The following is a 25,643-nucleotide window of genomic DNA, read 5'->3' on the forward strand; positions in this document are numbered from 1 at the left end:
TCATATTTATGTGTAACAATGTTTTAACACAAGGTGCTTTATGCTGACTTCAGGTCATATCAGATAGCTTGCTTGCGTTTTCCAAAAATGAATACCAATTTATTTACTTTTGTTCAATTTACATTTTCTTATAGTGAGAAATAAATTATGCATTTTCATTTCCTAAAAAGTCAAAATGAAGACATTATATATAATTGGTTCATTATATATTATATTGTATTTTATATTTTAGATTATATTTTATCTTAAGGATTTCAAAAGTTTTTTTGCTTAATTGTCATATTTGACTAGCTCCAGAACAGTAAAAAGTTTTCAGAATAATTGTAGTTTCAGCACATCTGTACAGCATTATTAATTACAGCATGAAACACTATGAACACTATTCATGAAGTACAGTACAACACTAGTCTGCAAGAGGTAAAATACTGATTTTCCATATTCTTGTTTTGTAATAATATAACAATAAATTCTTTTATATGTCACATTTGATTAACATATTACCATTAATATAACATATATTATTTTGTAGGTTTTAAACGCTATACTGATTTTATGGCCTGAAACTTTTACTTTTACCATGTGGGATAAAATAAAGAGTGGCAGAATGTAAATAAGAACATGAATTGTGCCACGCCACTACTGAGCCTCAAATGTCTAATTTTTACTTCTAATAAAAATTAGGCTGATTGGTGATTTACTATAACTGCTTTTTAATGTCACTTCTTTAGCTCTGTATCAGTTTATAGCACAGTTGCCTTTGGCAATGATCAACCACCACAGTGAACTACATGAACTATGAAATTCTTTTTAAATTGTGTGTAATTGACAGACCTACAATGTACCTCCATACAACAACAAGGGAGCAAAGACCACTAAATTAATCACCAGCCAGCACTCCAGTGAGGGTCTATGCACTGACAGCCATAAAGCTCCTGTGTCTGTGGATGCAGAGAGTAATAACTACACAGAAATCATATTCATCACACTGTATGAAATTACAAGAGCAGGACATTATAGGTCATATAATGAGAAATACATAGATGAGTTAAATACTGTATATGATATGCAAATACCATCACAAAGCTACAGTCCCCTCCAAACTTATTTTTTCATAGTCAAGCAATTTATATTTATGATCATGAGATGAATATGAATGATAAGTACAAAATCTAATTTAGATTTTTTCATGCATAATCTTGAAAAACATTTTTTGTGTACAACCTTTGGTTTGATCTGACCTGTATTGGAACACAATCACTTACTTAAGTACTGTACTCTTCAGAGCATAAAAGAAAGTATTTGTTGTATATCATGTTAAGGCAATAACTGTGTCACTGATCCTAGAAAATTGGTTGTGCAATCATATAAGATGCTTTGCCAAGCCTTTGCTGCAGCCAGTGTTCTTGCCTGTTCATGGGGTGTTCTGACTTTATTTTTATTTCTTCAGCATGTGAAATACATATTTAAGTGCAATGAAATTTGGAGACTGACCTAGTGGGTCCAAGATTTTGCTCCTGAAGATCTCCTTGGTTGCTTTGACCATATTTTTGGGTCAGTGTCAAGCTGCAAGCTGAAGCTGCAGCCAATAGAAGCATTTTCTTCCACACATAAGCAAAAAAAAATCCTTTTGTTTCTATAGCCTTCAGAATTCTGCGGCCACCTTCATTAATTACATCATCGTGTGACACTTCCAGAGGTGACCATGCATGTTCAGGACATGACATTATCTCCACCATGCTTCCTTAATGAGGTGGTATGCTTTGGAGCATATATACATATATAGGTCCTTTCTTTCTCCACACTTTATGCTTTCTGTCACTTTGGGAAAGGTTTATCTTATTCTCATCTGTTCCAAATCTTTTCTGTTTCAAATTATGAAGCATAATATATTAGATATTATATATAAAAAATGTATTATATTATACTTGCCATGGATATAAAACTCAAGATCATGAGTACAATTTACTTGACTAATAACAAATTGCAGTTTTGACTTTTGCAGTGACAATACTTTTGGAGGGCACTGTAAAACTGACATACTGTAGACAGAGACAGGCCAAGAGACAACAACAAGCTGAGTATGGTAGCTTTGAAGGCTCTAAGTCAACTACACATCAAGCGTTGCCTAGTAACAGGTAGGCGAATTCAGCAGAAAGAGGTTTAGATTTCAGAGTGTGCAAGCAGAGCTTACTCAATAGGTCTTTCTTTTTTATTTTAAACATCAATGCTTTTTCACTGTAGTGTGATGTACAGTATGGCAGAAAAACAAGCTTCTGACTTCTCTAATAACTATTGTGACAGGTGATTTGGGATCCTTTGTAAAGTTTAAAACTTTAATTGACGCTACATCACAGTTTTCTATATTTCATATATTATTACATAAGAATTTCGCGAGGTCCCAGTGACTTTCGTAACAGTTCTTGTTACACCCCTTTAACTGAATCTAGCTGAATAAACATACCTTTCAATACCCTTCAGTTCTTACATGCAGCCGCAAGAGAAGCGAGGCTAGGACCCCAAAGGCAAGGGCATGGAATCCTAGTCTTAGATTTTAATTTTTATGTGTGAGGTACACACATTTTTTTAGTCTTGGCATTATTCAGACAACTAGCATGTGAAATGTGCTCCATAGAGCAATGACTTTTGTATGTAAATGTGAGCATGTTCCTACATACTATGGCAATACAAACCTAAGTGTACTAACATCACTTTTTACCATAAGTCAGGGTTGTCCAAAACCTGGTACTAGGGAGTTCCCATTCAGTATGTTTTGGTCATCCTGAATGGCCTGTTTCTAAAGATCTAAAACTGTAAGCTATTGATCACTTTAGCAAGCAATTTGCTACATTCAGGACATCAATGTCCTTCAGGCCTTTTTGCTTTAAATCATATCTAAATTTCTTGATTCACTATTAGCATTCCTGCTTACCTGACCACACATTAATTGTTCAAGCTCTTTTACAAATTGATTTATAAATGAAAAATCGATAACCTGTCGATTATGGATTCCTGTGCTCTCCGGCACTGGAAATCTAAGTTAGAAACATGTACAATATCATGCATTCTCTGCTGGTCACTGGTGATGCTAGTGCCATCTGGCTTACGCTGCTGTCCGGGAGCTTTTCACTGCTCTGTGGTGCAGTTTTCATAATACTTTGAGTAGGCCAACTAAATTTAGAAGCACCTGTAAATTGGGGTGTAATTTGTTTTCATTACGCCTGTAATAATCTTGACTGTGGTGAGTAGAATCAGCTTTAATTCAACCATCCTCTCAAAAATTGTGGCTCCTTCCTGCTGAATCCGCACTTCCCTGATTACACTGCGTGTCCACATTGCCTCTGATGACTGCAAATGAGATACATTACAATGGACATGATCTGACATGAAAGGACCAGAAAAAACAACCATGAGACTCCAACCTTTCAAGCACACACCCACACACAAATACAATTGCAGACTCCCCCCCCACCACAAACACAGTTCAGTTCTTACCTTCTTCTGACAAATAGCCGATATTTCAGCTGTAGGGGCAAGGTACATAGAATTTCAACATAGACAAGTAGAATTATGTCTGGAGTGGACCTCGCTATACAGCTGTAAAAGTTTGGGTTGTGAAAGGTGCCCTTCCCTGGTAGAAGACAAGCTCTCCTCAACCGCTTATTCTGAATTTAATTTGACATTATAGAATGTCAATTAAAGGCAGAAAACTATTAATTATATTATGAATCAATTTTATAACACAATAAGTCTAAGGGTGGTAAATACTTTTGATAGCCACTGTACTACTCCACTTATTAGAATTATGATGAGTGCATGTGACATGAATTTAGATCAATTTCATGTGAACCTACAGTCAGTCATTTTATTTACTATGCTTCAAAACACTTTGGAACAGAGAACTGTGCAGATTTCTATAGCTGCTAACAATAAAACAATATACTGTATAATAGACTATTGGGCACTAAGGAGAAGAAAATAAAAACTCCCAGTGGGAGAAAATAAACCTCCCAGGGTTCCAGGCCCAGTGGTTGCCCACCCACCCATTAGGCAATGGATTTGGGGAATGAATTATGATGGACAGTGAGCAGTTTGTGCAATGTCCAGAGCTGCTATCCTGCCCTCCTGGGTCTGTCTTCATTGCCTGTTGTCTTTACATGTCTGTGTCACAAATAATGAAAAACTAAAAACATTAATGTTCTTTAATGTTAGGTCTGACATAATGGGCTTTAAATTTGAATTTTGTATATACTGACACCACTGTATTAAAAACATAGAGACAGAGACAAATAGACATTGATGTTCTGAATATATATGCAGCATATACAACATATTATATAGATATGTATTATATATATATTATATATAATAATTATATTATATATGAGTGGGGAACCCTCTAATTTTACACTGAACAGGTTCCACAGCTGAAATTCAGCTTTTCATCAAATAATTAACCTTTATTTATTCCTTATTCTGTATATAAATACACTTGGGGGCCTGTGCTCCAAAAGCAATGTGTTCTTTTTTCTGCTCTTCTTAAATGGATTCCTATTCTCTATAAATAGGGCATCAGGTCCCATCTTCTGTCATCTCTAAGTGAAACAACATGAGAATCTAAGCTCTGCTTGAGGCTGAAAAAGAGGTGCCCCAATTTCAAATGTACAACTCACCTTGTGGCAAGAGAACATCAATGAGCCATTCTGCATGGTCCCTGGAAAAATAAAAAATGAGTACAGAAATAACACAAAAAATGAATGAAGACAATATAAGTAGCTTCTTAATTTACATCTAATTTTTAAGGTGATTCATTGGGAAAATATGTCTTTAACTAATAGCACTGCCAGTTAAACTGAGCAGGTTTCAGAATAGATCAAATAAATCACCATGAACTACAAATACAACTACAAAAGTGTCAAGAAATAACCATTACAACCATTTAACCGCAATTGCTTTAAAAAAACAAATTTAAAAGTATTATGCAGAGAATTTGGAGGTACATTTTCAATATACAGTATTGGCCTTGTAAAATTATTCAGACCCTTCCTATGGTGTCCTATTTTGTGAACTTGCAAAATAATATATATATTCATCCTGGATTACAACCCAATCACACAACAGATTAATAATACAGCATTTTTAGAATACTGTACAGAAAGTAATCCCTGTAGGCATAACACCAGGGTGAGTACAAGCCCCTAGTTACCACTGCAGCTAGTCAGTGGACTCAAATACCTCCTGGTGCCGTGAGAACATGTTCAGGTCAGATGTCTGTCCTGCCTGCTCCCACTTAACAAACTAATTACCTCATCACAGCCAGATACTTTAATCCCTGTCCAGTCCTCTGTCTGGCACTCTGTCATTTGGGTCCTTTCCTTGAGATTCCCTGAGTGCTTCTCTCACAATCCTGTTGCCTGTGCTAAAGCAGCATTCCACCTGTACAGTATCTGCCTGACCCTTTGGATTCTGATCCACTCATCAAACTGTAGTAACGTTATGTCTTTTGTTGAACCTATTCTTTACTGAAATTTTTATTTTAAGAATTCAGAACCTGGTATACCTCAGCAGATACTGTACTGTATGTTGTATGCCAGAAAACACTTTCAAAATATTTTTGTCTTGTAATATTAGTACAGGTATATGAATTTTAGTATATGAATTAAAAAAAATATTCATATACTGAAAAACTTATTTTCAACCATTATTAACATGTTTTAGTGTGATATTATGGTTTATCTCAAGAACAGATAGCAGCAAGCTACTTTTGGAAATGCTTCTTATTTCAAATATGGAATGACAGGAGGTGTCATAGTACATGTTTAATGGGAGCTGGTTCACAGTCCCATGTAGTGTGTATTTAGGACCCTATGCAGACAGTAAAATCTGGAAGAGACTGGAGAAGGGCAACAGGGAAACACAACAGGATCAGGACAGGATAACTGACAGGGGGGCGTGACGGCAGTGTTCCGGTGCTCAGGGGGCGTGGCACAGGCGAACAAGTCCAAACCAATCCGAAAGGGGAAACCAGGAAGCAGTCCAAAAGTCCATAGAAGGAGATCCATCCAAAGACAGGAACGGGGACAAGGAATCAGGAACTAGGAAGTTAAAATCATAACAGATCCAGGTGCTCCAAGCCCAGATGGTCAGGAAGCCAGGGAATAAGACCAGCCCTTGGGCTACCCAAGAGCCCAGGAAATAGGCAAGCCTTGTGGCATCCATCTTCCAATACTGAGCCCAGAGCTTCGGAGGCATGGGGTTTAAATAATACACACGGAACAAGGGGCAGGTGAACGTAATAATGAAACTAAAATACAAAAAAGGGGACGGAGCACTTTCTAGGGGAGGGATGACGATCGTGACAACGTGTGTCAATCAATTTACGTTTGGGAGAAAACTTACTGTAATTTGTGCACACATAAAAGCCACACAGGTTTGCTGATTTTTGTTACAGTGGTAGAAGCAGAATTCTCTGGGAAGAATACCTCAACATGAAGTTCCTAGGATATTCAGACTTCAATAATCCAGCATAACTAGACTCAAGCAGTGTTACTGGCCATCAGGAATCTCTCAGCCTTAATGACCCACTTGTCAGGACTGTCAGATTTGGAGGGGCTATATGATGAGTCACTTCTCTGCATCAGTTATGGTTGCTATCACAACTGGGTGCTTCTAGAATGGCAGCATCATGAAACCATGTCACAAGACATATACTGCACAACTGCATGGTTCTTTGGTAAGCATGCGTGGTCTTCTTCTTGATAAGAGAGTCACAGCAGTAAAGCAAAGTGACTAACAACCAGCAGGTACAACACATATTGTAAAAAAAAATCAATGTCATTTTTAAGAGATAAGGCCTAAGGGTGGGATTGGCACCACAGTATGAATTTTGCTATTAAAAGACTTACCCTGCAATTCTCTGGCTGCATTCTTCACATATGTACAGTGGAGGGGGTTTATCTCCTAAAGCCACAGAAAGTGTGGGATCTATGCACATCTGGAACCAATGAAGCAGAGGAAAAGTCAGCAAGCAATTAAGTACATACCAAGCTGAATTGACAGGCTTCGCACAAACCTGTTCATGATACACAAGATCATGTTCCAGGACAATTTCAAAATGCTTCAGCTCCCTGTCTCTTCTGATGCACAGAGGTATAGTATCAAGCAACTGCAATATACTGTAGTTTTAATGAGTGTAAGTGTGTCAGATCACACGAAGATCATGAACATCAGACAGTATAATGTATTGGCTGATTGCCATTCATTCAGAACTCAACTACCAGCACACTTTAAATACAAAAAGCTTAATTTGTCATTGTCACCTCCTGTGCAGTACAGTCTGCTTGCTATAGGAGCCCAGTAAAAAGGACCTAAACCACACTGTTGTGATGCAAGATCCAAGCTGTCTCTAGAAATTATGCCAGGTTGGAAATTAAGCTTAGCACAAATTTCACAGATGTGGTGTTAAAACAGAAAGCTAAAATGAGAAGTAATGCATACCTTAACAGCAGGCTTGTTGATTGCATTGTGGCATTCAATGTGTTGGCAGTGAATGGGATTCCAAGCTACACACAATAGTAGGCAAGGTGAAACAGATATGAGTGTTCGTCATGTGCACTAAGTTGACAATACAAGCTGTTTTTTCATTCATTTTAGTATCATTCAACCATTTCAGAGATAAACATTCATTGATCTATTAGACATTTCAGAACTATGATTTGTGGTACATTTCAAAAAGAGTCATCTTCACACAGAGATCAAAGGATAATTGATTGTTCTTTTTCGTTTTCCATTGAAAACATGTCTTGGATTCCAAAAATCAGATCTCAATCCCTATTTTTGGTGGTGCTCTGGTTGCTTACAGGACTGTTTAAAATGCATGCCACATCCTGTTCAAGCGGTTTTTGTGCACATTGACAATGGCTTAACACATGAGGTAGTAGTTCTTAATATTACTGAATGTGTAGTTATCAATAACATATCAATAACGTACTGCATCACAATTTGCATACAACATTATTTGTCCCTAAAATCAAGTAAAATAAACTGGATGTACTGTATAGCCATATGCAGTAAATAGATGCATTATTTCCTAATTATACTGAAATGCAACAGACCACAAAATGGAGCACAGGTATACAGGTATGTGCTATCTTTAAGATTCCCCTTGCATAAAATGCAGAAGCATTGATATTAACTACACAGGCAGAGATGTACTGTGGTGCACACTGTATGAGGTTGAATGTGGTACAGACTTAGTGGATTTCACATGAAATGTAAAACATATTAATACTTTTTGGGTCTTTATAAATGGCAGTAATTGTTCTAATACTGATTGCATTGTATTCTTTTAGAACTCTAAAAACTGATTAACTGATAATGTTATTTTCCAAATACAGTTTCTTCCTTATTGGGTTTTCCTCGTTAATCCTTAATATTAAGCCACAGCTTCTAGTTTCTACAGGTTTCCCTCAGGGCTGAGCTCTCAGTTCCTAAAATATTGCACTAAAAATAAGCTCCAATAGAATCAATATATTCAATAGATTGTCATCATTTCAGCTGTTGTAAAGTTACAAATCTAAGCTAACCCATAAAATGCAATTGTTAAACTGAAATTGTTGAAAGAGGTCAGATTAATCAGATCAGTTCAGAGCTGAATTTTTTTTTTGTTATATCCTAGCAAGAGCTAGGATATAACAAAAAAATAAAAGGAGCTAGAAGACAGATAAGTTCCCCCTGTTCTTTACCAATCATGGCCTCCCAATAATCCCCATCTATGAATTGGCTTCATTACTCTGTTCTCCTCCTCACTGATAGCTGATGTGTGGTAAGCATGCTGAAACACTTTGGTGATCCAGGTGGGTGCTTCACATTGCTGGTAGAAGAGGAGAAGTCCCCATTACCTACAAAGCACTTTGAGTGGAGTGTCCAGAAAAGCACTATATGAGTGTAAGGTTGTTATTATTATTCATTATTACATACAATGTGTTGTTACTTGTACTGTATCTCACCAGATATTTCTTACTATGATTACCATTCACTTTGACTCTCTTTCCCATGCATTATATCCTGATATCACTGCACCCTTGCTCATAAACCTACCTGTGTACTGCAGTCCTCTGTACTCACTGATTGCTCCAGGCGGCTTCAGGTTTGGCCAATAATGGAAAAGCATTTGCACTGCTGGAGGCTTGACCTGAGAAGGCCCATAGGATATAACATACAGCAAATCCTACAAAATACAATAGGAGGGTCTGATGAGTATGGATGTTATTTACAAAATACTGGAACAAACTCATCATACACTATAATCCTGTTATCACCACAAACATAATCATTTTTTATACTTGTTGGTTACCTTCTTATTGAAAGACTAATGTACTACAAAAACTTCTCCTTTTGCATGCAGAGTGGAGCTTCTGGAAATCCAAATTTGCATTTTTTCATTTAACAGTTAATCATTTACCAGCAGTCCTTGTTATTTTTTCTTACAGCTTTGTACTACTGTATGCTAAAATCCTTGCATACTGCAACAATATCATGTATTTCTTTCAAATGCAACCAGTGAAGTATGCCGCTAAATTCAGCATGAAAAAAAGTCATCTTGTGTGCCTCACCTTCCACACTTCCTGCTTATACTTCATAAGGCATTCTAGTAGTTGACAGTGGTACACTGAGAAAAAAAACACATGATTGGGAATTAAAGGCAAAACTGATATATGAATTAGTCTCATAAAACTATTCTTCATTCAACAGCAAAAATCATGATTTTGTCTTAGATCAGATTATCTTTCATACTATATAATACTGAATCCAACCTATACTTTCAGATACTTGATTAAGAAATAGATGATTTCACTTTCTATCCACATAATTATTTCCAAATTGTTTTCAAAATCAGAATTAATGAGAGCTATTGAATCTCAGATACTGGAGTTAACCATTTTTAAAAGAGTTTACAACAAAAGTTTGAGCCCAGTTCAGTTTCACCTCAGCGTCTATAACTCTTAATCATTCCATGATTTACTAAATTTTAAATAAATGATATTTAGTTCACTCCTCACTCTGCATGGAGTGCCCGCCTCCTTGTCCTCTGGCCAGGATGTTAGCTCTCAGTCAAACAGATTAAGTCATATATAACTATGATTAAACTTAAAATTATGATTAAAATTAAATTACTGAATACATTTTATTCTTGGGTGTTGTTATTCCCTTCGAAGGTTAGATTATCACCAAACCACAGACAAGACAAAAAATGACTAACTATTTTCTCATTTACATTGCAATAAAAATATAAACAATACTATAACAATGCCACTTATGTTTGTTCAACATGCTACAGTATGTAGCTGTACAGTTCTAGGATCAGTTAACTAAGCCTAAGGAAATTCGAAGTGTGCTGAACCACAGTTTCTTTTGTGTGGATAAGATATAGAACCATCTAGATTTTCCAAAACTCATCCCCTCACAGGTTTTCTAGTTTCTTGGTCAGTCCACTCCTTCTCCTTCTGGTGAAGTCACACACAGAGGATCTACCCTCTGTCTCGATGGCAAACCAACCAAAAAGTCTCTGCTCTCTGATTTTTAAATTGTCACCTGACCAACTGTCTTCCAGCAACTGGTCAAATGACTGAGGGCATCAGCTCATTCCCACAACCTTCTGAGGGACAGTATGTTGTCCAGACAAGGTCTGTCATCTTGTCTAAACCTTCTGTGCCTTCACAATATGCTTCTGGAGAACTTGCTTCTTGAAAAACATCCAAGTATGACCCCCGTATACGAATTTGAATTTCACATCACCATAATAGCAACAACGTATTATCTCTAACACTGATGTCATATAGTAATGGCTCAGTGCCATGTATTTTTCACATTTGTGAAATTATCTACCTTTTCTGATTGATATTATTAGGCAACATCCAGAGTTACACAATTGCTATGATAGGCTCCACAGTGTAATATACTTAATCTTAGAGTACAAGAAGATATTGTTTAACACAACAGCCAACCTTAAATGTAGTGCCTTGTGCATGATATGGCCAGCAGCCATATCACTCTTCAACTCACAACTGGCAACCCACTAAAGCTAAGCATGTGTGAGCCTGGTCAGTACCTGGATGGGAGACCTCCTAGGAAAAAGTAAGGTTGCTGCCAGGAAAGGTGTTAGTGGGGCCAGCAGGGGGCGCTCACCCTGCGATCCCTATGGGTCCTAATGCCCCAGGATAGTGACAGATGAGACATAAAACCGAGGTCCTGACTCTCTGTGGTCATTAAAAATCCTAGGGCGTTTCTAGAAAAGAGTAGGGGTGTAACCGCTGCATCCTGGCCAAATTTCCCATTGGCCCTTACCAATCATGGTTTCCTAATAATCCACATCTATGAATTGGCTTCATTACTCTGCTCTCCTCCTCACTGATAGCTGATATGTGGTGAGCAATCTGGTGCACTATGGCTGCCCTCGCATCATCCATGTCTGGAGTGTCCAGAAAAGCGCTAAATACGTGTATACAATTATTATTATTATCATTGCGCTGCTTTGCTTCCAACTTACCAGGGTTAGAGGTGTATTGCATGGCAATCATTAACATGGAGGAAGCCGACAGATTAACATATGCTGGGACTCCTCCCTCTCTTCTAGTGGAGCCCACTGACAAAAGAAATGCAAGGAAGGAGAAAATGTTTCAGCTAATAATCCAGAATTTATAGATTTTTAAGATTTATTGCACAAAAACAACTTTTAGCCTAAATACATTTAATCAGGGGCACAAAAACAGTTTACAACAGAGTGGGAAAAAGACATTTGAAAATATGTTTGATGTTCTATAGTTCCTTTATAAAAAAGTCATTATAACTTAATGGAGCTTGACATTTTTCACAAATTAAAACAAATTATCTATATCACTCTCATCTCTTTAAAAATAATGTTTGGATAGGGAATAAATTATTTAATCAACAATTTAGCTAGAGAAAACGATTTGGGGGAAAAGTTAGTTCTCTTCTCTGCTATGCTTCCTGGAACATCTAGTTTGCTTCTCTTTTTAATTAAACATAGATTGTTTGATTCGGCGCATTCACATTTTGAGTATATACCTCTGATCACAGGTTCTACTGTTATTTTTATAGTTGTCTGGAGTTGTACAAAGTAAAATAATGGTGATAGCAGACTGCTAAATTTACTGAACAAAGATACTGTAAGTGACTGCAGTCACGTAAGTTAATTCACTTAAGACTTAAGGGTAAACAACAGACTGTATATTGTTCCTGGTAAAGACCAGCTTCCCACATAAATAACCCACTTAATGCAAGCTTTCCTTGAAGATCAAAGACATCGCTCAGCTTACATTAAAATTATTCTCCATGTTTATTCTTCCTAATGTACTTTTCTGTGCTAAAATGAATATAGAAATTGAATGAAGTTCAAAGTTGTAGGCCATAACATTTAACATTGGGAAGAGATCAGGAAGTATCAGGAAGTAACACAACATTCCTTTCACTGAAATTCTGAACAAAAGTTCAAGAGAAGGACATCACAAGTAGCTTGTACTCTAGCTGACAATATTTAACTCCACCTGTCATTTCACATTTTGTATCGCTCTCCCTTACATAATATTCAAACCTCTCAAATAATTATTTTATTGAGACTAGTGAGTCTGAATCAAAGTGAGTTCCACCTCATCCAGCTGGTCAGACTCCCAATTAAATACAAAAGTATTTACAAACAAAAAGTATTTTATTTCATTACTGATTTTGTGGGATTGCACTAGTCTCTAGAGTTAATTGCTACACTTGTAATGGACTAGAAAGGAGTCATCTGGCTATTGCTGGAAATGGCAATTCTATCCTACAGGTTTTGTTAATAACAGAAAGCAAAGTGTTAGACTTACAAATGGCCATCGGCAAAAACGATGTGCTGAGGTACTCAATGATGTCCTTATGCAGAAATGGAGGGAACGTGGCTAAGGTGGAAATCATAGTGTAAGGTAAAGTGCTCAGAATATCATCACTGAGAAAAGGCAGGAGACAAGTTGTGGTATAAAATATGGACTGTCCGAGATCTGCAGAGGGAGAAAGTAAAGGAAGAAAGAAAATAAGTAAGCAAGTGCAGATGTTTTCACATGAATGTGCTAAAAACAAGAACCATTTTTACTGTTAGTGTGTCATCATTTCAATAACCCCCATTCAAAACTTTTTGCAGATGTATGATTTATTTTTGGCAAAGGCTGGCAAAATTGACTTTTCAGAATAAATGGACTGTCAACTAATGCTGCTGTAACAGGGAGTTGTTAGATAGGTAGATGTGAGTTATAGTGTTAATAGTCCACAGTATTTTTAAAAGTCCACAACTTTTTAGTAAGAGTTCATTTTTTGGGATTAAAAGAAACACATTACCTCAATGCTTTTAATTAGTACACTGCAATAACAATACAAGTGCTTACAATAGCTTGATGGCTCACATCAAATGTACAATGTCCTCAAACTGAGAATTTATTTTTAGAAGCTTTTACATCAGTTTGTTTAAGTCTATTCATGGTTTGGTAAAAAACATATTATGTTTAGCTGGCAAGTCATTCATGTACTGTATAAAGGCAGATTTATTTAAGTAGAGCATTTATTAATTGACAACCAATAATTTCATTTCAATGTATCAGGCATATAACTGTACCCACAACAAGAAAATTAAGATAAAAAATAACTTCTATGAGCGTTTCAGAAATAATGACAAAAATTATACAGAAACAAAGCTTTTGGCCAACTCATTCAATACTACTGAGAACTGGGTAAAATAACACCTAAAGTATTAAAACTTCTGAAAACAATACCATTGTTACAAGCAGAATTGATCAGAAAAAATAAATATAATTACAAAGGTGACTGAAATTAAAGTTAGTGAGGCATTTATAGACTAACATTTAAGGGTTTATTAACTTCATGTATTGAACATTAGCAGCAGGACATCCAAAAATATTTTAAGTTTTGAGAATCTAAAATAAAAAACTCAATATTTATGACTTGAATAACATTCAATTTTCAGTCTTATAACAGGAAAAAATCCCAAATTCTAATTGTTATGACTATGAACTTCATAACCATTTGGATCTGACAACATCCATATCCAAACAAAAAATGTATTTTCACTATTTTTTTTCCAAATAACCTTTCAGATTATTGTCTATTCAATTGCTTCTGAAAACAATGTCATAGATAGGAATCTTGGACAAAGTACAAGTACTGTCTGAAAGAACAGTGCAGGATAAAGCCAATAAAGTCTGTTTTGTCCCCTAAAGACAAATGGAAAGACATTTGGTAACAGCTGCTTGACACATAAAAACAACCTCTGTTGAAGAGAATAGATCAGAAAAGGCTGTATTGTGGCTTTATTACGAACTGATCAGTAGCAAACAGACTACATTAGAATCTTTGATGAAGACATACTGTTCAAGTAAAATGCTGGGCAATGTGCCATGTTTTAATATAGCTTGTCTTTAGCATTAGTGTTGGCCTGTTTTTCTACCAAATTATTTATTTTTGTCCTTACTTTAGTAAAGTTTATTTCACCTCAACTTTCCACCCAGATGACTGTGTTTTTTATGCCTTTTCACTTGGCAGATTTATTCCAAAAGTTCCTTCTATCTTAAAACATTAGATTTTTTTTTTAAAAGTAAGGGTGTCTCAATATTTGCACTGAGAAAATGTTAGCTAAATCACTTTCTAAAGGTCCTACACAAACTCTACAGCTACAAAAAAGTCAGGTAAATGACAGCTCGAAAAGGATCACAGGCTGCATAGCGAAGACATCCAAAAACAACTTACCATGCTGACCATGCTGGAGCAATGGTACAAGGTCAAGCAAGGTCACCAGCGTCACATAGAGCCCCTGATAGTCCAGAGAGGGGTACTCTGACAACTGTGCGTCACGACTTTGCTGCCCGCGGTCAGACGGGGATTCACGCAGCACGCTGTAAAGGAGGGAGCGAGTAACTGTAGGGTTGATGGAACTGACTTGTGGTCTTAGAGATGGTGTGAGTGGGAATGGCACAGGAAAAAGACACATGGTCATGGGCACTGCCAAATTGGAAGCATCCTGGTTCTCCTTCTTGCCTGTGCGGGATAGAATGCTGTTCCGGGGACAAAGAAAAAAAGAGACAACAAAGACACAAAGAAACAGCACATTACATTGAAATGACACTACAGACAACGTAATAAAAAACCCAGATAAATCTCACATAGGATGCAGTGTCTTGACTTGGCTTTGGCTTGCTTTTCTCATTCCAGCATGGCGGGGGATTTTATTTTTTTCCTTTTCTAAATATTTTTATACCTTTTTCAGCTTAAAAAGCCAGGCATCTACAAAACGTTTGCAATGACCACTGCATCTCATGCGCTATCTGGTGGCAAGGAGCAAAACTATAAAAAAAGGCATGTTTCAGTGACAACCCCATACTTCACCAGAGGGCAGCTGTTACCCTCCCATTCAAACAGAGCAATGCCCCGTGCTTGAAGTTTAAAGCGAACTGCAGGCTGATCAAATTAGTATTGAAGCCAATCGGTTACAGATTGCTCAGGAGCTGACGGTAACTAACAGCTTTTTGTGTACAAGTTAGCGTCCAATCGGTTTGGGAACTACAGGGGTGGCACTATCTGAAACATGCGTCAGCAAGAAATAAACATGTGTGTCAGTTAGGTAAGCCCCCTGAAGCAACACATGTTTATTGCATCAAAAATAATGTCTGTATGCATAAATTATGATACTGTTTGAGTATCATTCGGAAATAATGAAATCCAACAGGCATATGGATTTAGGTCTAAAAAAATGTAACTAAACTACAGTAGGGAAAAAACTATAAAGAAAAAATAATAGGTTGCTTAAAATTGATGACCAATAGCATTATGCTTGTGAGCTAATGGCAATGGAGGTTTGTGTGTGCTTTCCCTAGTCTGCAAAATTGGCTTTATTTTCTTTTTGGAAACATAAGCAGTAGTTTAATAAATTTATATATTTTTTCTTTTTTCTTTTGGGGGGGGGGGGGATCTTATCTGTAACTAATCATCATATATCATGCATTCTAGGTCTAGTGTCAGCATCATTACTTTTGTTAATTAGAGCAAATCTTGGCAACGTTTTACATTTAAAACTTACGGGTCTACCTTTTCCCTCACATGTTCTTAAAGCAAAAATGAGAAATGTTTTGTCATAGCATCTTATCTCAAATACATTTAGTGTCCCATACCTATTAAATAACATTCAATCATGCAGTTCACTAAGCGAATTTTAATGTTTCCATTTGTCATCCGGCATGTGAACCAATAATTGAGCAGGAAAGTGAATTAAGGTACGTGGTGTTTAAGGTACTTTTCCCACTTGCTACTATCTCATCATGGCAATTTTTTATCATCGCACTCTATACAGTATATAACACATACTTTCAGGAAATCTTATTTATATTGCCCTTCTATTTAGATGGACCAGTTTATGAAACATCAGCATGCCAGTACTATACTAGAACTCCACATTTACCATAAGAATAATTTTATACTCTTTACACCATATAATGTATAATAAGCAACATCAGGTAATAATATGCTCACGGCTTATCTGTAACATCCTGACATGGATCCCCTTTAACATCTGAAAACTGATAACCACAGCTCTTCAATGCATTTAAAGCATTCTCCGCAGCTGGGTTTTTATAAAATATTGAAAGCAGCTCCATTCTCTGTCTGGAAACGAATTTCTTTCAAGAAACCTAGCTTACATTCTCTTGTTTCAGGTAACAGATTTTATACCGTAGGTACACAGCAAAGTTAGGCTTATTATAGGTGCTTCAACTCCATGATGACTAGTGTTTGTTTTTTTAGTTAGCAAGTTTGCAATTAGGAAAAAATGACTACTGAAAACGTGGTAATAATCCAAAAAGTGATGCCAGCATAGCAAACAACTGACAGTAAAAGATCATCATACCCTTTTGCAGTCATAAAACTACAAATCAATTATCTTTAAAATAGTATTTTACTGCGTAACCACTGTTTCAAACAGCGTTGTCAATACACATCCTGACAATAATGTAACGTAATGTGCACGTGTTTTACGTTGTCGACTGTACCTTGATTCAATCACTTAGCGGTGATGGGAAAAATACTGTTGTGGCCATTTTACATGGTCTCAGGCATGCATCGTAAAAATGTAGAATATTTAAGAATAGAATCTGAAAAACCTCCTGAAGTATTGAGAAATACAATAAACTGAAATTAAATTCTGTCCAGGCCAAAACAAAGTTCTCTGCTGTTAAGTATAATAAAAAGCAGACCTCCTAAAGGTGATAAAGGAGTAATAATATATTTAGCACTACATCATGTTTATGTCACAGGGTGATAAAACTGCGAATATGGCAGTGGCTTGGGGGCTATCTTGAGTTATGGAGATAATGGCTGGTTCTTTTGTCAGGTGTGTTGTGTTGTTTATTCTCGTCTTGTGTCTGCTTCCCTCTCCTTTTAAGGTGTTCCTTCCAGCTAGCACAGATCGGACTTGGCCTAGGCCCATCAATTACCAACCAGTTGGAGGTGACACATTAGAAGTGTGGAACAGCGGGGCAAAGAGAAAAAAACAGAGTGCACTGTGACCCCTGACAAATTCTGCACACTGTTGGTTCCACAAGTACTGAAGCTTCCAGTTGTTTACATCTGCTTACAGTACATCTCCAAATCCTGGACCTCTGGCCACAAACAAGATACAGTACAGTAAGCCTTGGCCAGTGGAGGTTAGAGGGGTCATTTGTGCCCTCCCTCTCTAACCCTGTGTCTTGCTGCAGACAGCTAGGGTAAGAAGAGGTATCTTAGAACTTATGGCGTCAGGACAGTCAAAACAAGTAAGATGCCACAGAGACAACTGAAATCCTTTACTGAGTTTTTGTTTCAGCAAAAGGACGCCAAACAGAGCTGATTTGGGAAGGTGTTGCTGTTCAAAGTATTTTTTCGAACATTACGGAGAGAGAGACAGGACTTTATGGCCTGAAACAAGTTCTCTCCAGGCTTTCTCTTTTGTTTTGCTCTTCTGTTGCCTGGGATATAACAGTAATGCTACGTTTTGTGTGTGTGTCCATAGTGGATATCCTATTTTTGTTTGTTTTTTTCTTCACTTTTTATGACTGAACCCTTTTTGTAAGCTGTGAGTAGCTATCGGAATAAAACCACATTTATTGTATCTACAGTACCTGCCTTGTGCTGGTCTGACAGTACATTGCTGGTCGTGAAAAATTGTTAAGAGGCTATAGTTCCTGCTAATGGTCACTACTGTGTTATTATCATGTGCGTTCTGTTCCCCAGAAGCATTGACTTTTACAAGCAGTGAATCATTTTATTCAAAAAAGATTCTGTGCAGGACTCCTTTTATTGTATCAAAACAGGATGGCTCTGTTATCCTTTTAAAATAAATGCCAAAAAGCAGTGTGGCAAAAACTGTGTTAATAATACCAGGCAAACAATTGCAAAAAAAGTTGTTCAGTGCCCTGATGGTATTTCATATTTCCTGCACTCATGTGTTGTCCACACTTCATTGAGAAACAGAGAGCACGTGATCCTCACAGCTTGCTTTTAGACATGACAACACGTGGGCAGGAACGTCTTGTAACAAACCACCCCAGCATCCTGCAACACATTAAGCCTCATTCCCTAGGCTGTGGACGTGCTGTCTGCCTTGTCTGTTTTTGTCAGTTCACCACAGCCCTGTTGGAACTCCCCTGGGCTGATGCAAAGCTAGAATCTGATACTCAGTAACTACAGGCCAATTCACATTCCCTTGAAAGGAAAGTGCCTCGGGGAATCATGCACAAACTAGGGTTAAACAGATCTGGCTCTCCTAACAATTTGGTTAATTAAACCTTGGCCTCCTCACGGCAGAGCAGAAGTGCCACCTATGAGCAATGATCATCAGCTTCATTTGTAGCATTAGCTGCCTGTCAACCTTCAACAGCTTCTCACGTGCTGCCCAGTTAAGGGAAAAAGCCACAGTGACGCAGGAAGCCGTTATCTCTTTCCGCTTGTCTGGCTCTGTATTGTGCTTTGCTTTCCCTTCCATGTGAGCACGACACACTAAACGACAGAAACTCAGATGAAATAAACTGAGATGCATTGCCTGCCAACAAATCCTTGCAAAATCGGCTGTATTTAGACCATATTTGATCAAATCCTTTATAATGTTTTATGCAGCACATCATCTCCAGCTACATAAATTACTGTTATGTCACAGAGAATGTAGAGCTGATTTTTTTCCATTCTTTTTTAAATGTTCAAATTATTTTTTGAGAAGATTTGGTCTCACAGTTTTCAGGTGTAAAGAAACCGCCCATTTGAATAGTGAATGAATACCTACTACATTAATCAGAAGACAGAAATTCTTGATATCACGTATAATTCAAAATGACTTTAATATGATCTTAAGGTTTTGGTACTAAAGCATTTCCTTAATGGCATGATAAAAATACTCCTATGCTCCCTATATCAGGTGCTGTTCAAACTGAATTCATGTTTAGTAACATTTCATTTAAAAACTTACCAAAGCATTTTCCTTTTTTTTCTTCAGGCAAAACATTAAATTATTCTTGATAATCTAATTAGATTTAATGGTTGTGTTTTAAAATGAGTCAAGAAAACACTTGTATAATAATATTAATATTACAGAAACTAGGGCATTTGGGTAGAGGAAATTACAGGCTATTTCAAACTAGAGTCTGAGAACCTCACTGCTGAAGAAGAAACTTTTTAAGACTGAGAAGCTGAGCTCTAGATACTACATGATTTTATTTGCAGACTTTTGAGGGGCACGTTAGGAAGTATGTGGCTAATGCTCTTTTGAGAATCTATTTAATTATTTTATTTTATTTTTAATGTTGAAAGATAGGGGTATCATCACATTCCCATTAGTGTCTTCACCTGAGATGAGTAGAGTACAGTTCTAATTTGATTAACTAAACAACTAGTCAATGTATTTAGAAGATATTTAGCCATAAACCAAGGGCACCTTTTAAATCTTAATCTGTAAAAGATCTTAGAAAAAGGTTCCCATGGAATAAGTAATTAGATAAATTCAGTGACTGAGACTAAGTAGAAATTAACATCCTAAGAACCTGACAAATCCCCCAGAATCGTATTTCCATCCTAATTCCAGATCCGTTTGTACACTTTCCAGATTTGTTTTCACAGACTAAACTTTGTTTTCACTAAATTATCATTGATTCTGGAAATGCTTCTATTTTGTTCTGACATTTTCCCCCAAGTTTTACAACTGTGGGACTCCAAACAGAAATGAAGATATGTTGAAAACCAGCTGTAATCAAGTTTTACACTTGAAGGACCTGAATGCATAGATATTGAACCACCAAGGTGGTTGTCTGGATTTTAGAAAATGGATTAATCAGCAACAGGAATTCCAGAAAGTCTATGCAACAATGTTGTTTTGATGTTTAGCCTGAAGAAATAAAAAGTCCTGTCTTGCTAAATCAACATGTTTTGAAGAATGTGACAGATAAAACTAAAACTACATAATTGTATAATGTATGTTATAATTTAGCTCTCTAAGCAACTAAAGCTTAAAGTTTTAGAAAATGAAAAACTATACCAACAACACAATAAATTGATTGGTCTGTGTACCATAAATAACATATTGTTACTTTAGCTGCACAATCAATTTAATTAATTAATCATGATCAGAATTGAGACCACCTTGGCCTCAAGCATTCTTATTAGCATCCTTAATATTCAGGCACAAGTATAAACTGCATAGATTTGATCATAGGAATATCAGACCTTAATTCATCTTGCAGCCATAATTTCAAAGGCATTAATAGCCTTGTGCTTTACTTAACCTCTCTGTTCCTGCATTCAGCACTTACCTGAGCAGAGTCTGAGAAAAGTATTTCAGAGTGTTTGCTATGTCAGTTCCAGATGGCACAGGGTAAATATTGTGAAGCACACGGTTGTGATACTCTTGCAAGTACCGTATCTTAGAGGCAACTAAACAAATAAAAAGCAGAGTAACAAACGTATAAATGGGTGACAACATTCAATCCTCTTTGTCAGGTTCATTGGAGGAAAGAGGGGAATTCACAAAGTATAAGCTTCATGCTCTCATTTTAATAATGTATTCATTCTAAAGGTTCAATCCAAGTCTTTGTGAATTACTCCCTTTTGTCTTTATTTCCAAAATATGTCAAAGGTTTTAAAAATACGGTAACATGCAATGATTGCATTTCTTATCCTTCTTTTAATCCCCCCCCCCCCCAAAAAAAAAAATGTTTGTTTGGAATTCGATCAATCGACAGAGCTCTCATCAAATACAGTAGCTTCTTTTTATGTCCTGAAAATTGACATGAATGTTCTGTGTTTAATGGATGAATTATCTCTTCAAACACTTTCAAAACAGCAAATTTTTTAGATGTTAAATAAAAGTCCCACCACTTTGTTGCTAACATAAGGGGGGGGACATACCACCTGAACTCTGAACCCAGATTAATCCCTACTTTTTGGAGTAGACAGAACCTTTTTTTTCATTATCAGTAACTGAAAAAGTTATGCTTCATGACTTGATTTACCATCTCCCTCTTTCTTAGGCTAAGACATTACAACTTCCTTATTTCGTTAAAAATAAGATTCTCCAAATGTCAATATCAAAGCAAGTTGTGTTCTGTTTGGAAATGTATCAACTGAAGAACCCCAGCATATTGAAATGAGCGCTTCTGAACAAATGGTGGAGTTATCCAGTTTTCCTGCTGTATGGTGCTTCTGCACCTACTGTAGGATGTAGATATCAGCTTCCTGAATGAATGCGTACATGAGGAGCAGTTTGCACAAAGATGAGCAACCAAACTCAGAGACCTTGCTGCATGTTTTGACATAGAAAATGTATCTAATATTCAAGGCAATATACTTCAGTATAGCTAGGTTCTGTACCTGCCAAATTATTTAGAAGTAACCTTTTATTGTAATTTTTTTTCTTTTTTAGACTGTTGTCTTACTGTGTGATTTCTGCAAAACTCCCATTGCTGCTTGCTTCTCAATTGCCTGGTAATTGTAATCATATATTTAAAATAAAAAATTGTTGTTTTATGTACCTTTTTTAACAATACAAAACACTATATACCAAACTCATTAATACATTGCTTTGTAAAGGTATACACTCCTCTCCAATGATGTCCCATTTCAAATGACACATACAGATCACAGACAGAAGTCATTTCACTTAATATGTGACTTGTCAAACAACTTTTGTGTACCTGAACTGATATACTATATGTATACTTCTTTTTTCTTAGTCTTCTTTCACTTCTAGAAGTATTCAGTTTGAACATTCACGTTTCTATTCAGAATATTCACTTTTTTAAAAGAAAAGGTCTGTATGTGTCATATGTAATTAAACAGAATGGGGCATCATTGGAAGAGGGTGAATATTTTTGCAAGGGATTGTAAGTATCTAGAACAAATGATTGTTTACAGGATCTGCAGTACCTTTTAATATAAGAATAAGGAAATGCAGAATACATAGCAAACAGTCTTTCAACTCAATAAGAATAAAATATAGAATGCTCTTCACAGTTAATGGTCCTACTTTGTGATTAATGGAAAAGAATCTACCCAGGCAGGTCGATTTTTTTTTCTTCAAAATGGCTACCAAATGCACACAACCCCATTGGTCTCAACCAGACTTATAGGTTAAGTAAGTTAAAATGAGAAAAAATGGTGATTAGTCATGGTTAGCCCAGGGTCTCATTGGTGATGCCACACTGCCAAATCCTGGGCATGTTTGATAATTATGTGCCAAGCCCTAGGAGGTTATGGCCACAGGGGACCAGCAAAGCCAGGATGTGTATTAGCATCCTCAAGGCTATGGTTATTTCCTGTTCCTTTATTGGAGGCATTTCCCTGATGGGTCATATGGAATCTTCACATTCACCAGTCCTTCTGCCAGAAATGTTAAACAACATGGCACACAACAGTTAAATCAGAAAAATTTGCTGCAAAATTTACATCAAAAGGAATGTCTTACACATAAGGCAGGATGAAAGTTCTTTAAGTTCACTGCTTTTTTTAAAAGTACATGCAGAATGGTATAACCGAAATATGGAAATATCAGCAGGCTTTAACAATCAATTCAGAGTCAGGCTTGAAGCCATTCCTGACGTTAAGTAACACACAAAAAATCAATGAAATGATAAGCTTGTCTTATGTTTTCTCCAGTGAAAAGGGGTACAGATTTTAAGATGCCTTCTCAATTTTCAAGCACTACAAGAGGTTCCATCATAATTGTAGGAAACACACAACTATAAAAAGAAACAATGCTGTCATGGACTCTGTGACACAGAGTAGAAATCTGCTCTCTTTCCCAGATTAAAACCCTGAGGGCTTTCTAGCTTTTCTGTGGTAGACTACTATCACATGTAGTCCTTTCATTAGCTGAAAGGGTCTTTGACCTTTAATGTCACCGTGGCTTGTTCATATCTTAATGTAGCCAACCTCCCAGTGTTGTAGTTTTATGACTCAAAAGGCTCTCACTGTTCGTAACTTCACTTGACTTAATTGTTCCCAACCTGGTCAAGAGTCCCTTGGGCCGAAAAAATCATTAAACAAATATCAGGATCAACAGCACATGAAAAAAGATCTTTAAATCCCTGTAGGATTTCCTCTGCTAACACAATCTGCAAACAACAGAGAATTCATAATGCAAACATGCAAAAAGGTTGGTACAAACACAGTGTGCAAGTAATTGTCTGTCAGATTGCATGAGCTACAGTACAACAAACTTTATTAACTGAAAGCAAGTCACGACCTTTAAATGCTTCCCATACATCCATCGCCTTTTGCTCTGCTTTTTCCCTAATTTGTCTGACCTACTGGTTTGCAAAAAAGCAGCAATTCTAGTTATTTAGGCAAAAATGCTGTTCTTATCGTTGTCTTAGCTAAAGCGTGGCATTACAGCAGCCCAGTTATTATGAGGCAAAGTTGGACATCAACCTACAATTTCGATAAGCATGCATAATATTTCCTGTTAAAATGCATCTTTACATAAATGAAAAAATTCCAGTCACTTAAGATGAAAAAAATGCATGTTTGTCTTCTTGAATTCCAGTTTAACACAATATTAATTTGAATCCTATTTTGCAACTATTTAAAAGAAATGATACATTTTATTAGAAAACTTCAAATAATTCCTGAACCTATCTGAAGTTCAGAATATTTTTTAATATTGAACGAGATTGTAATACTGCTGTATGAGGTAATACTTCTACTACATACTTATTATGAGGTAATACATTTTGCATTTACTCACAATACTGGATTAATAGATACATTTGTCTCTTGCCACACAACCATCTTAAACTATGAAATTATTGCTGTATCAGCAGTTTAAGGCTTATTATTCAGGGCAGACTTGGCGTTTCATGACCCATTTGCATTTTCAAAAATAACCATATTAATGTTATTCGTGTCATGCGAGGGAAATTCATTGGTTCATTTTTTTTAACATGTAGTTCAAGCACTATACTTGTATATTGTAAGCTGAATGAATTCTAACAGCACACCTATGCCACACAGCTATACCTTTGCTTACATTTTGTGTTAATTCATTTTATAAAATATGGCTGACGTTTTGTTAACTAATTTCTATAGTCAAACTTCTATATACTAAATAAAACGAAATGAGCATAACAATTATTACCTAAGGAGCTTCGCCTATTTATTCTTAACATGTCCTTAAACGTAACATAACAGGTAGGACTTGCTTTGTGATTTACCCTTTTCCTCCATATTGCGATACAATCTGAAAGTGATAGATTTCTTCGACCTTGAGATTAAAAATGCAGCCTAGCCACATTGGCAGGATTCTTGTCCTCAATTAAAAATTACATGTTTGCTGCTGTTTTTACCATTTTTAGCTTGTTTGCCTTATTTTAAAAGAAAACAATGTTTTTTTTTTTTAATTCACCCTCCCTGCCACCCTCTGCATAGCATGGACGTGTTGCAACCTGCCTTAGCAACCATGGTTTCATCACCAAGGACAGCTACCGTGATTTGATTTGCAATTAATTCTGACAATTGCCATTACACCTCTAGAAATAACCCGTATCATGTATTACTTACATTGTTCTGCTTTTGTAGACATGTTCAAAGCCTTTCTCGAAAAAAACAGATCAACGCTTTTTCGTCCCTGCGGTGTATTTTTTCTTAGTCCCGATCAGTAACAAAAGTGAATGAACCCCTTGCGCTCTTGCTGGCTTTGCTTATACCACTAATATCTAGGCGTTACTAAGTCTTATTTTTAACCTAAGCGCAGCATCGTGAGGGGGTTCTTTTAATAATCAGCGTCTTGGTATATCCAGCTTTAATCCGTGTCATACCACCGTCTATAGTTGAAACTGTTCCTTCCAAAAAGACGGCTGATGAATTATAGGAGCTGAACACACCTTTTGCAACAAATGGATTGATCCAGCACTGACAAATTGCCATTCATAAAATGATTTTCTTTTAGTGCGACCCTCCATTTTTCTCTTTTAGATTTTCGGTCTGTTTACATTGTCAGGGCAAGGTAGTTTTATGTCGTTTTATTGTACAATCAATTATTTGAAGTGTCATATCCATTTTTCTGCAGTTGTTTCAAAGTC

At 36.5% G+C, this 25,643-nt stretch overlaps 1 protein-coding gene across 3 annotated transcripts in view; it reads right to left on the reverse strand.

Annotated features, from left to right (window-relative positions):
* The window catches only part of unc79 (unc-79 homolog, NALCN channel complex subunit), an 81,964-nt gene extending 56,820 nt beyond the window's left edge, over positions 1-25,144 (reverse strand). For all 3 annotated transcript variants that reach the window (XM_088924837.1, XM_088924836.1, XM_088924835.1), the window contains exons 1-11: positions 25,123-25,144; positions 20,880-21,000; positions 14,806-15,110; positions 12,879-13,049; positions 11,546-11,641; positions 9,612-9,667; positions 9,097-9,226; positions 7,495-7,559; positions 6,903-6,991; positions 4,671-4,711; positions 3,493-3,521 (exon numbers count right to left, since the gene is read on the reverse strand). In XM_088924837.1, the coding sequence (XP_088780963.1) occupies positions 3,493-3,521; positions 4,671-4,711; positions 6,903-6,991; positions 7,495-7,559; positions 9,097-9,226; positions 9,612-9,667; positions 11,546-11,641; positions 12,879-13,049; positions 14,806-15,110; positions 20,880-21,000; positions 25,123-25,144 (1,125 nt within the window). The remainder of the gene's footprint in view (positions 1-3,492; positions 3,522-4,670; positions 4,712-6,902; positions 6,992-7,494; positions 7,560-9,096; positions 9,227-9,611; positions 9,668-11,545; positions 11,642-12,878; positions 13,050-14,805; positions 15,111-20,879; positions 21,001-25,122) is intronic.
* Positions 25,145-25,643: the final 499 nt, after the last annotated feature.

The sequence above is a fragment of the Atractosteus spatula genome, chromosome 9 (assembly GCF_055471065.1).
Source record: "Atractosteus spatula isolate fAtrSpa1 chromosome 9, fAtrSpa1.hap1, whole genome shotgun sequence".
Classification (NCBI taxonomy): Eukaryota; Metazoa; Chordata; class Actinopteri; order Semionotiformes; family Lepisosteidae; genus Atractosteus; species Atractosteus spatula.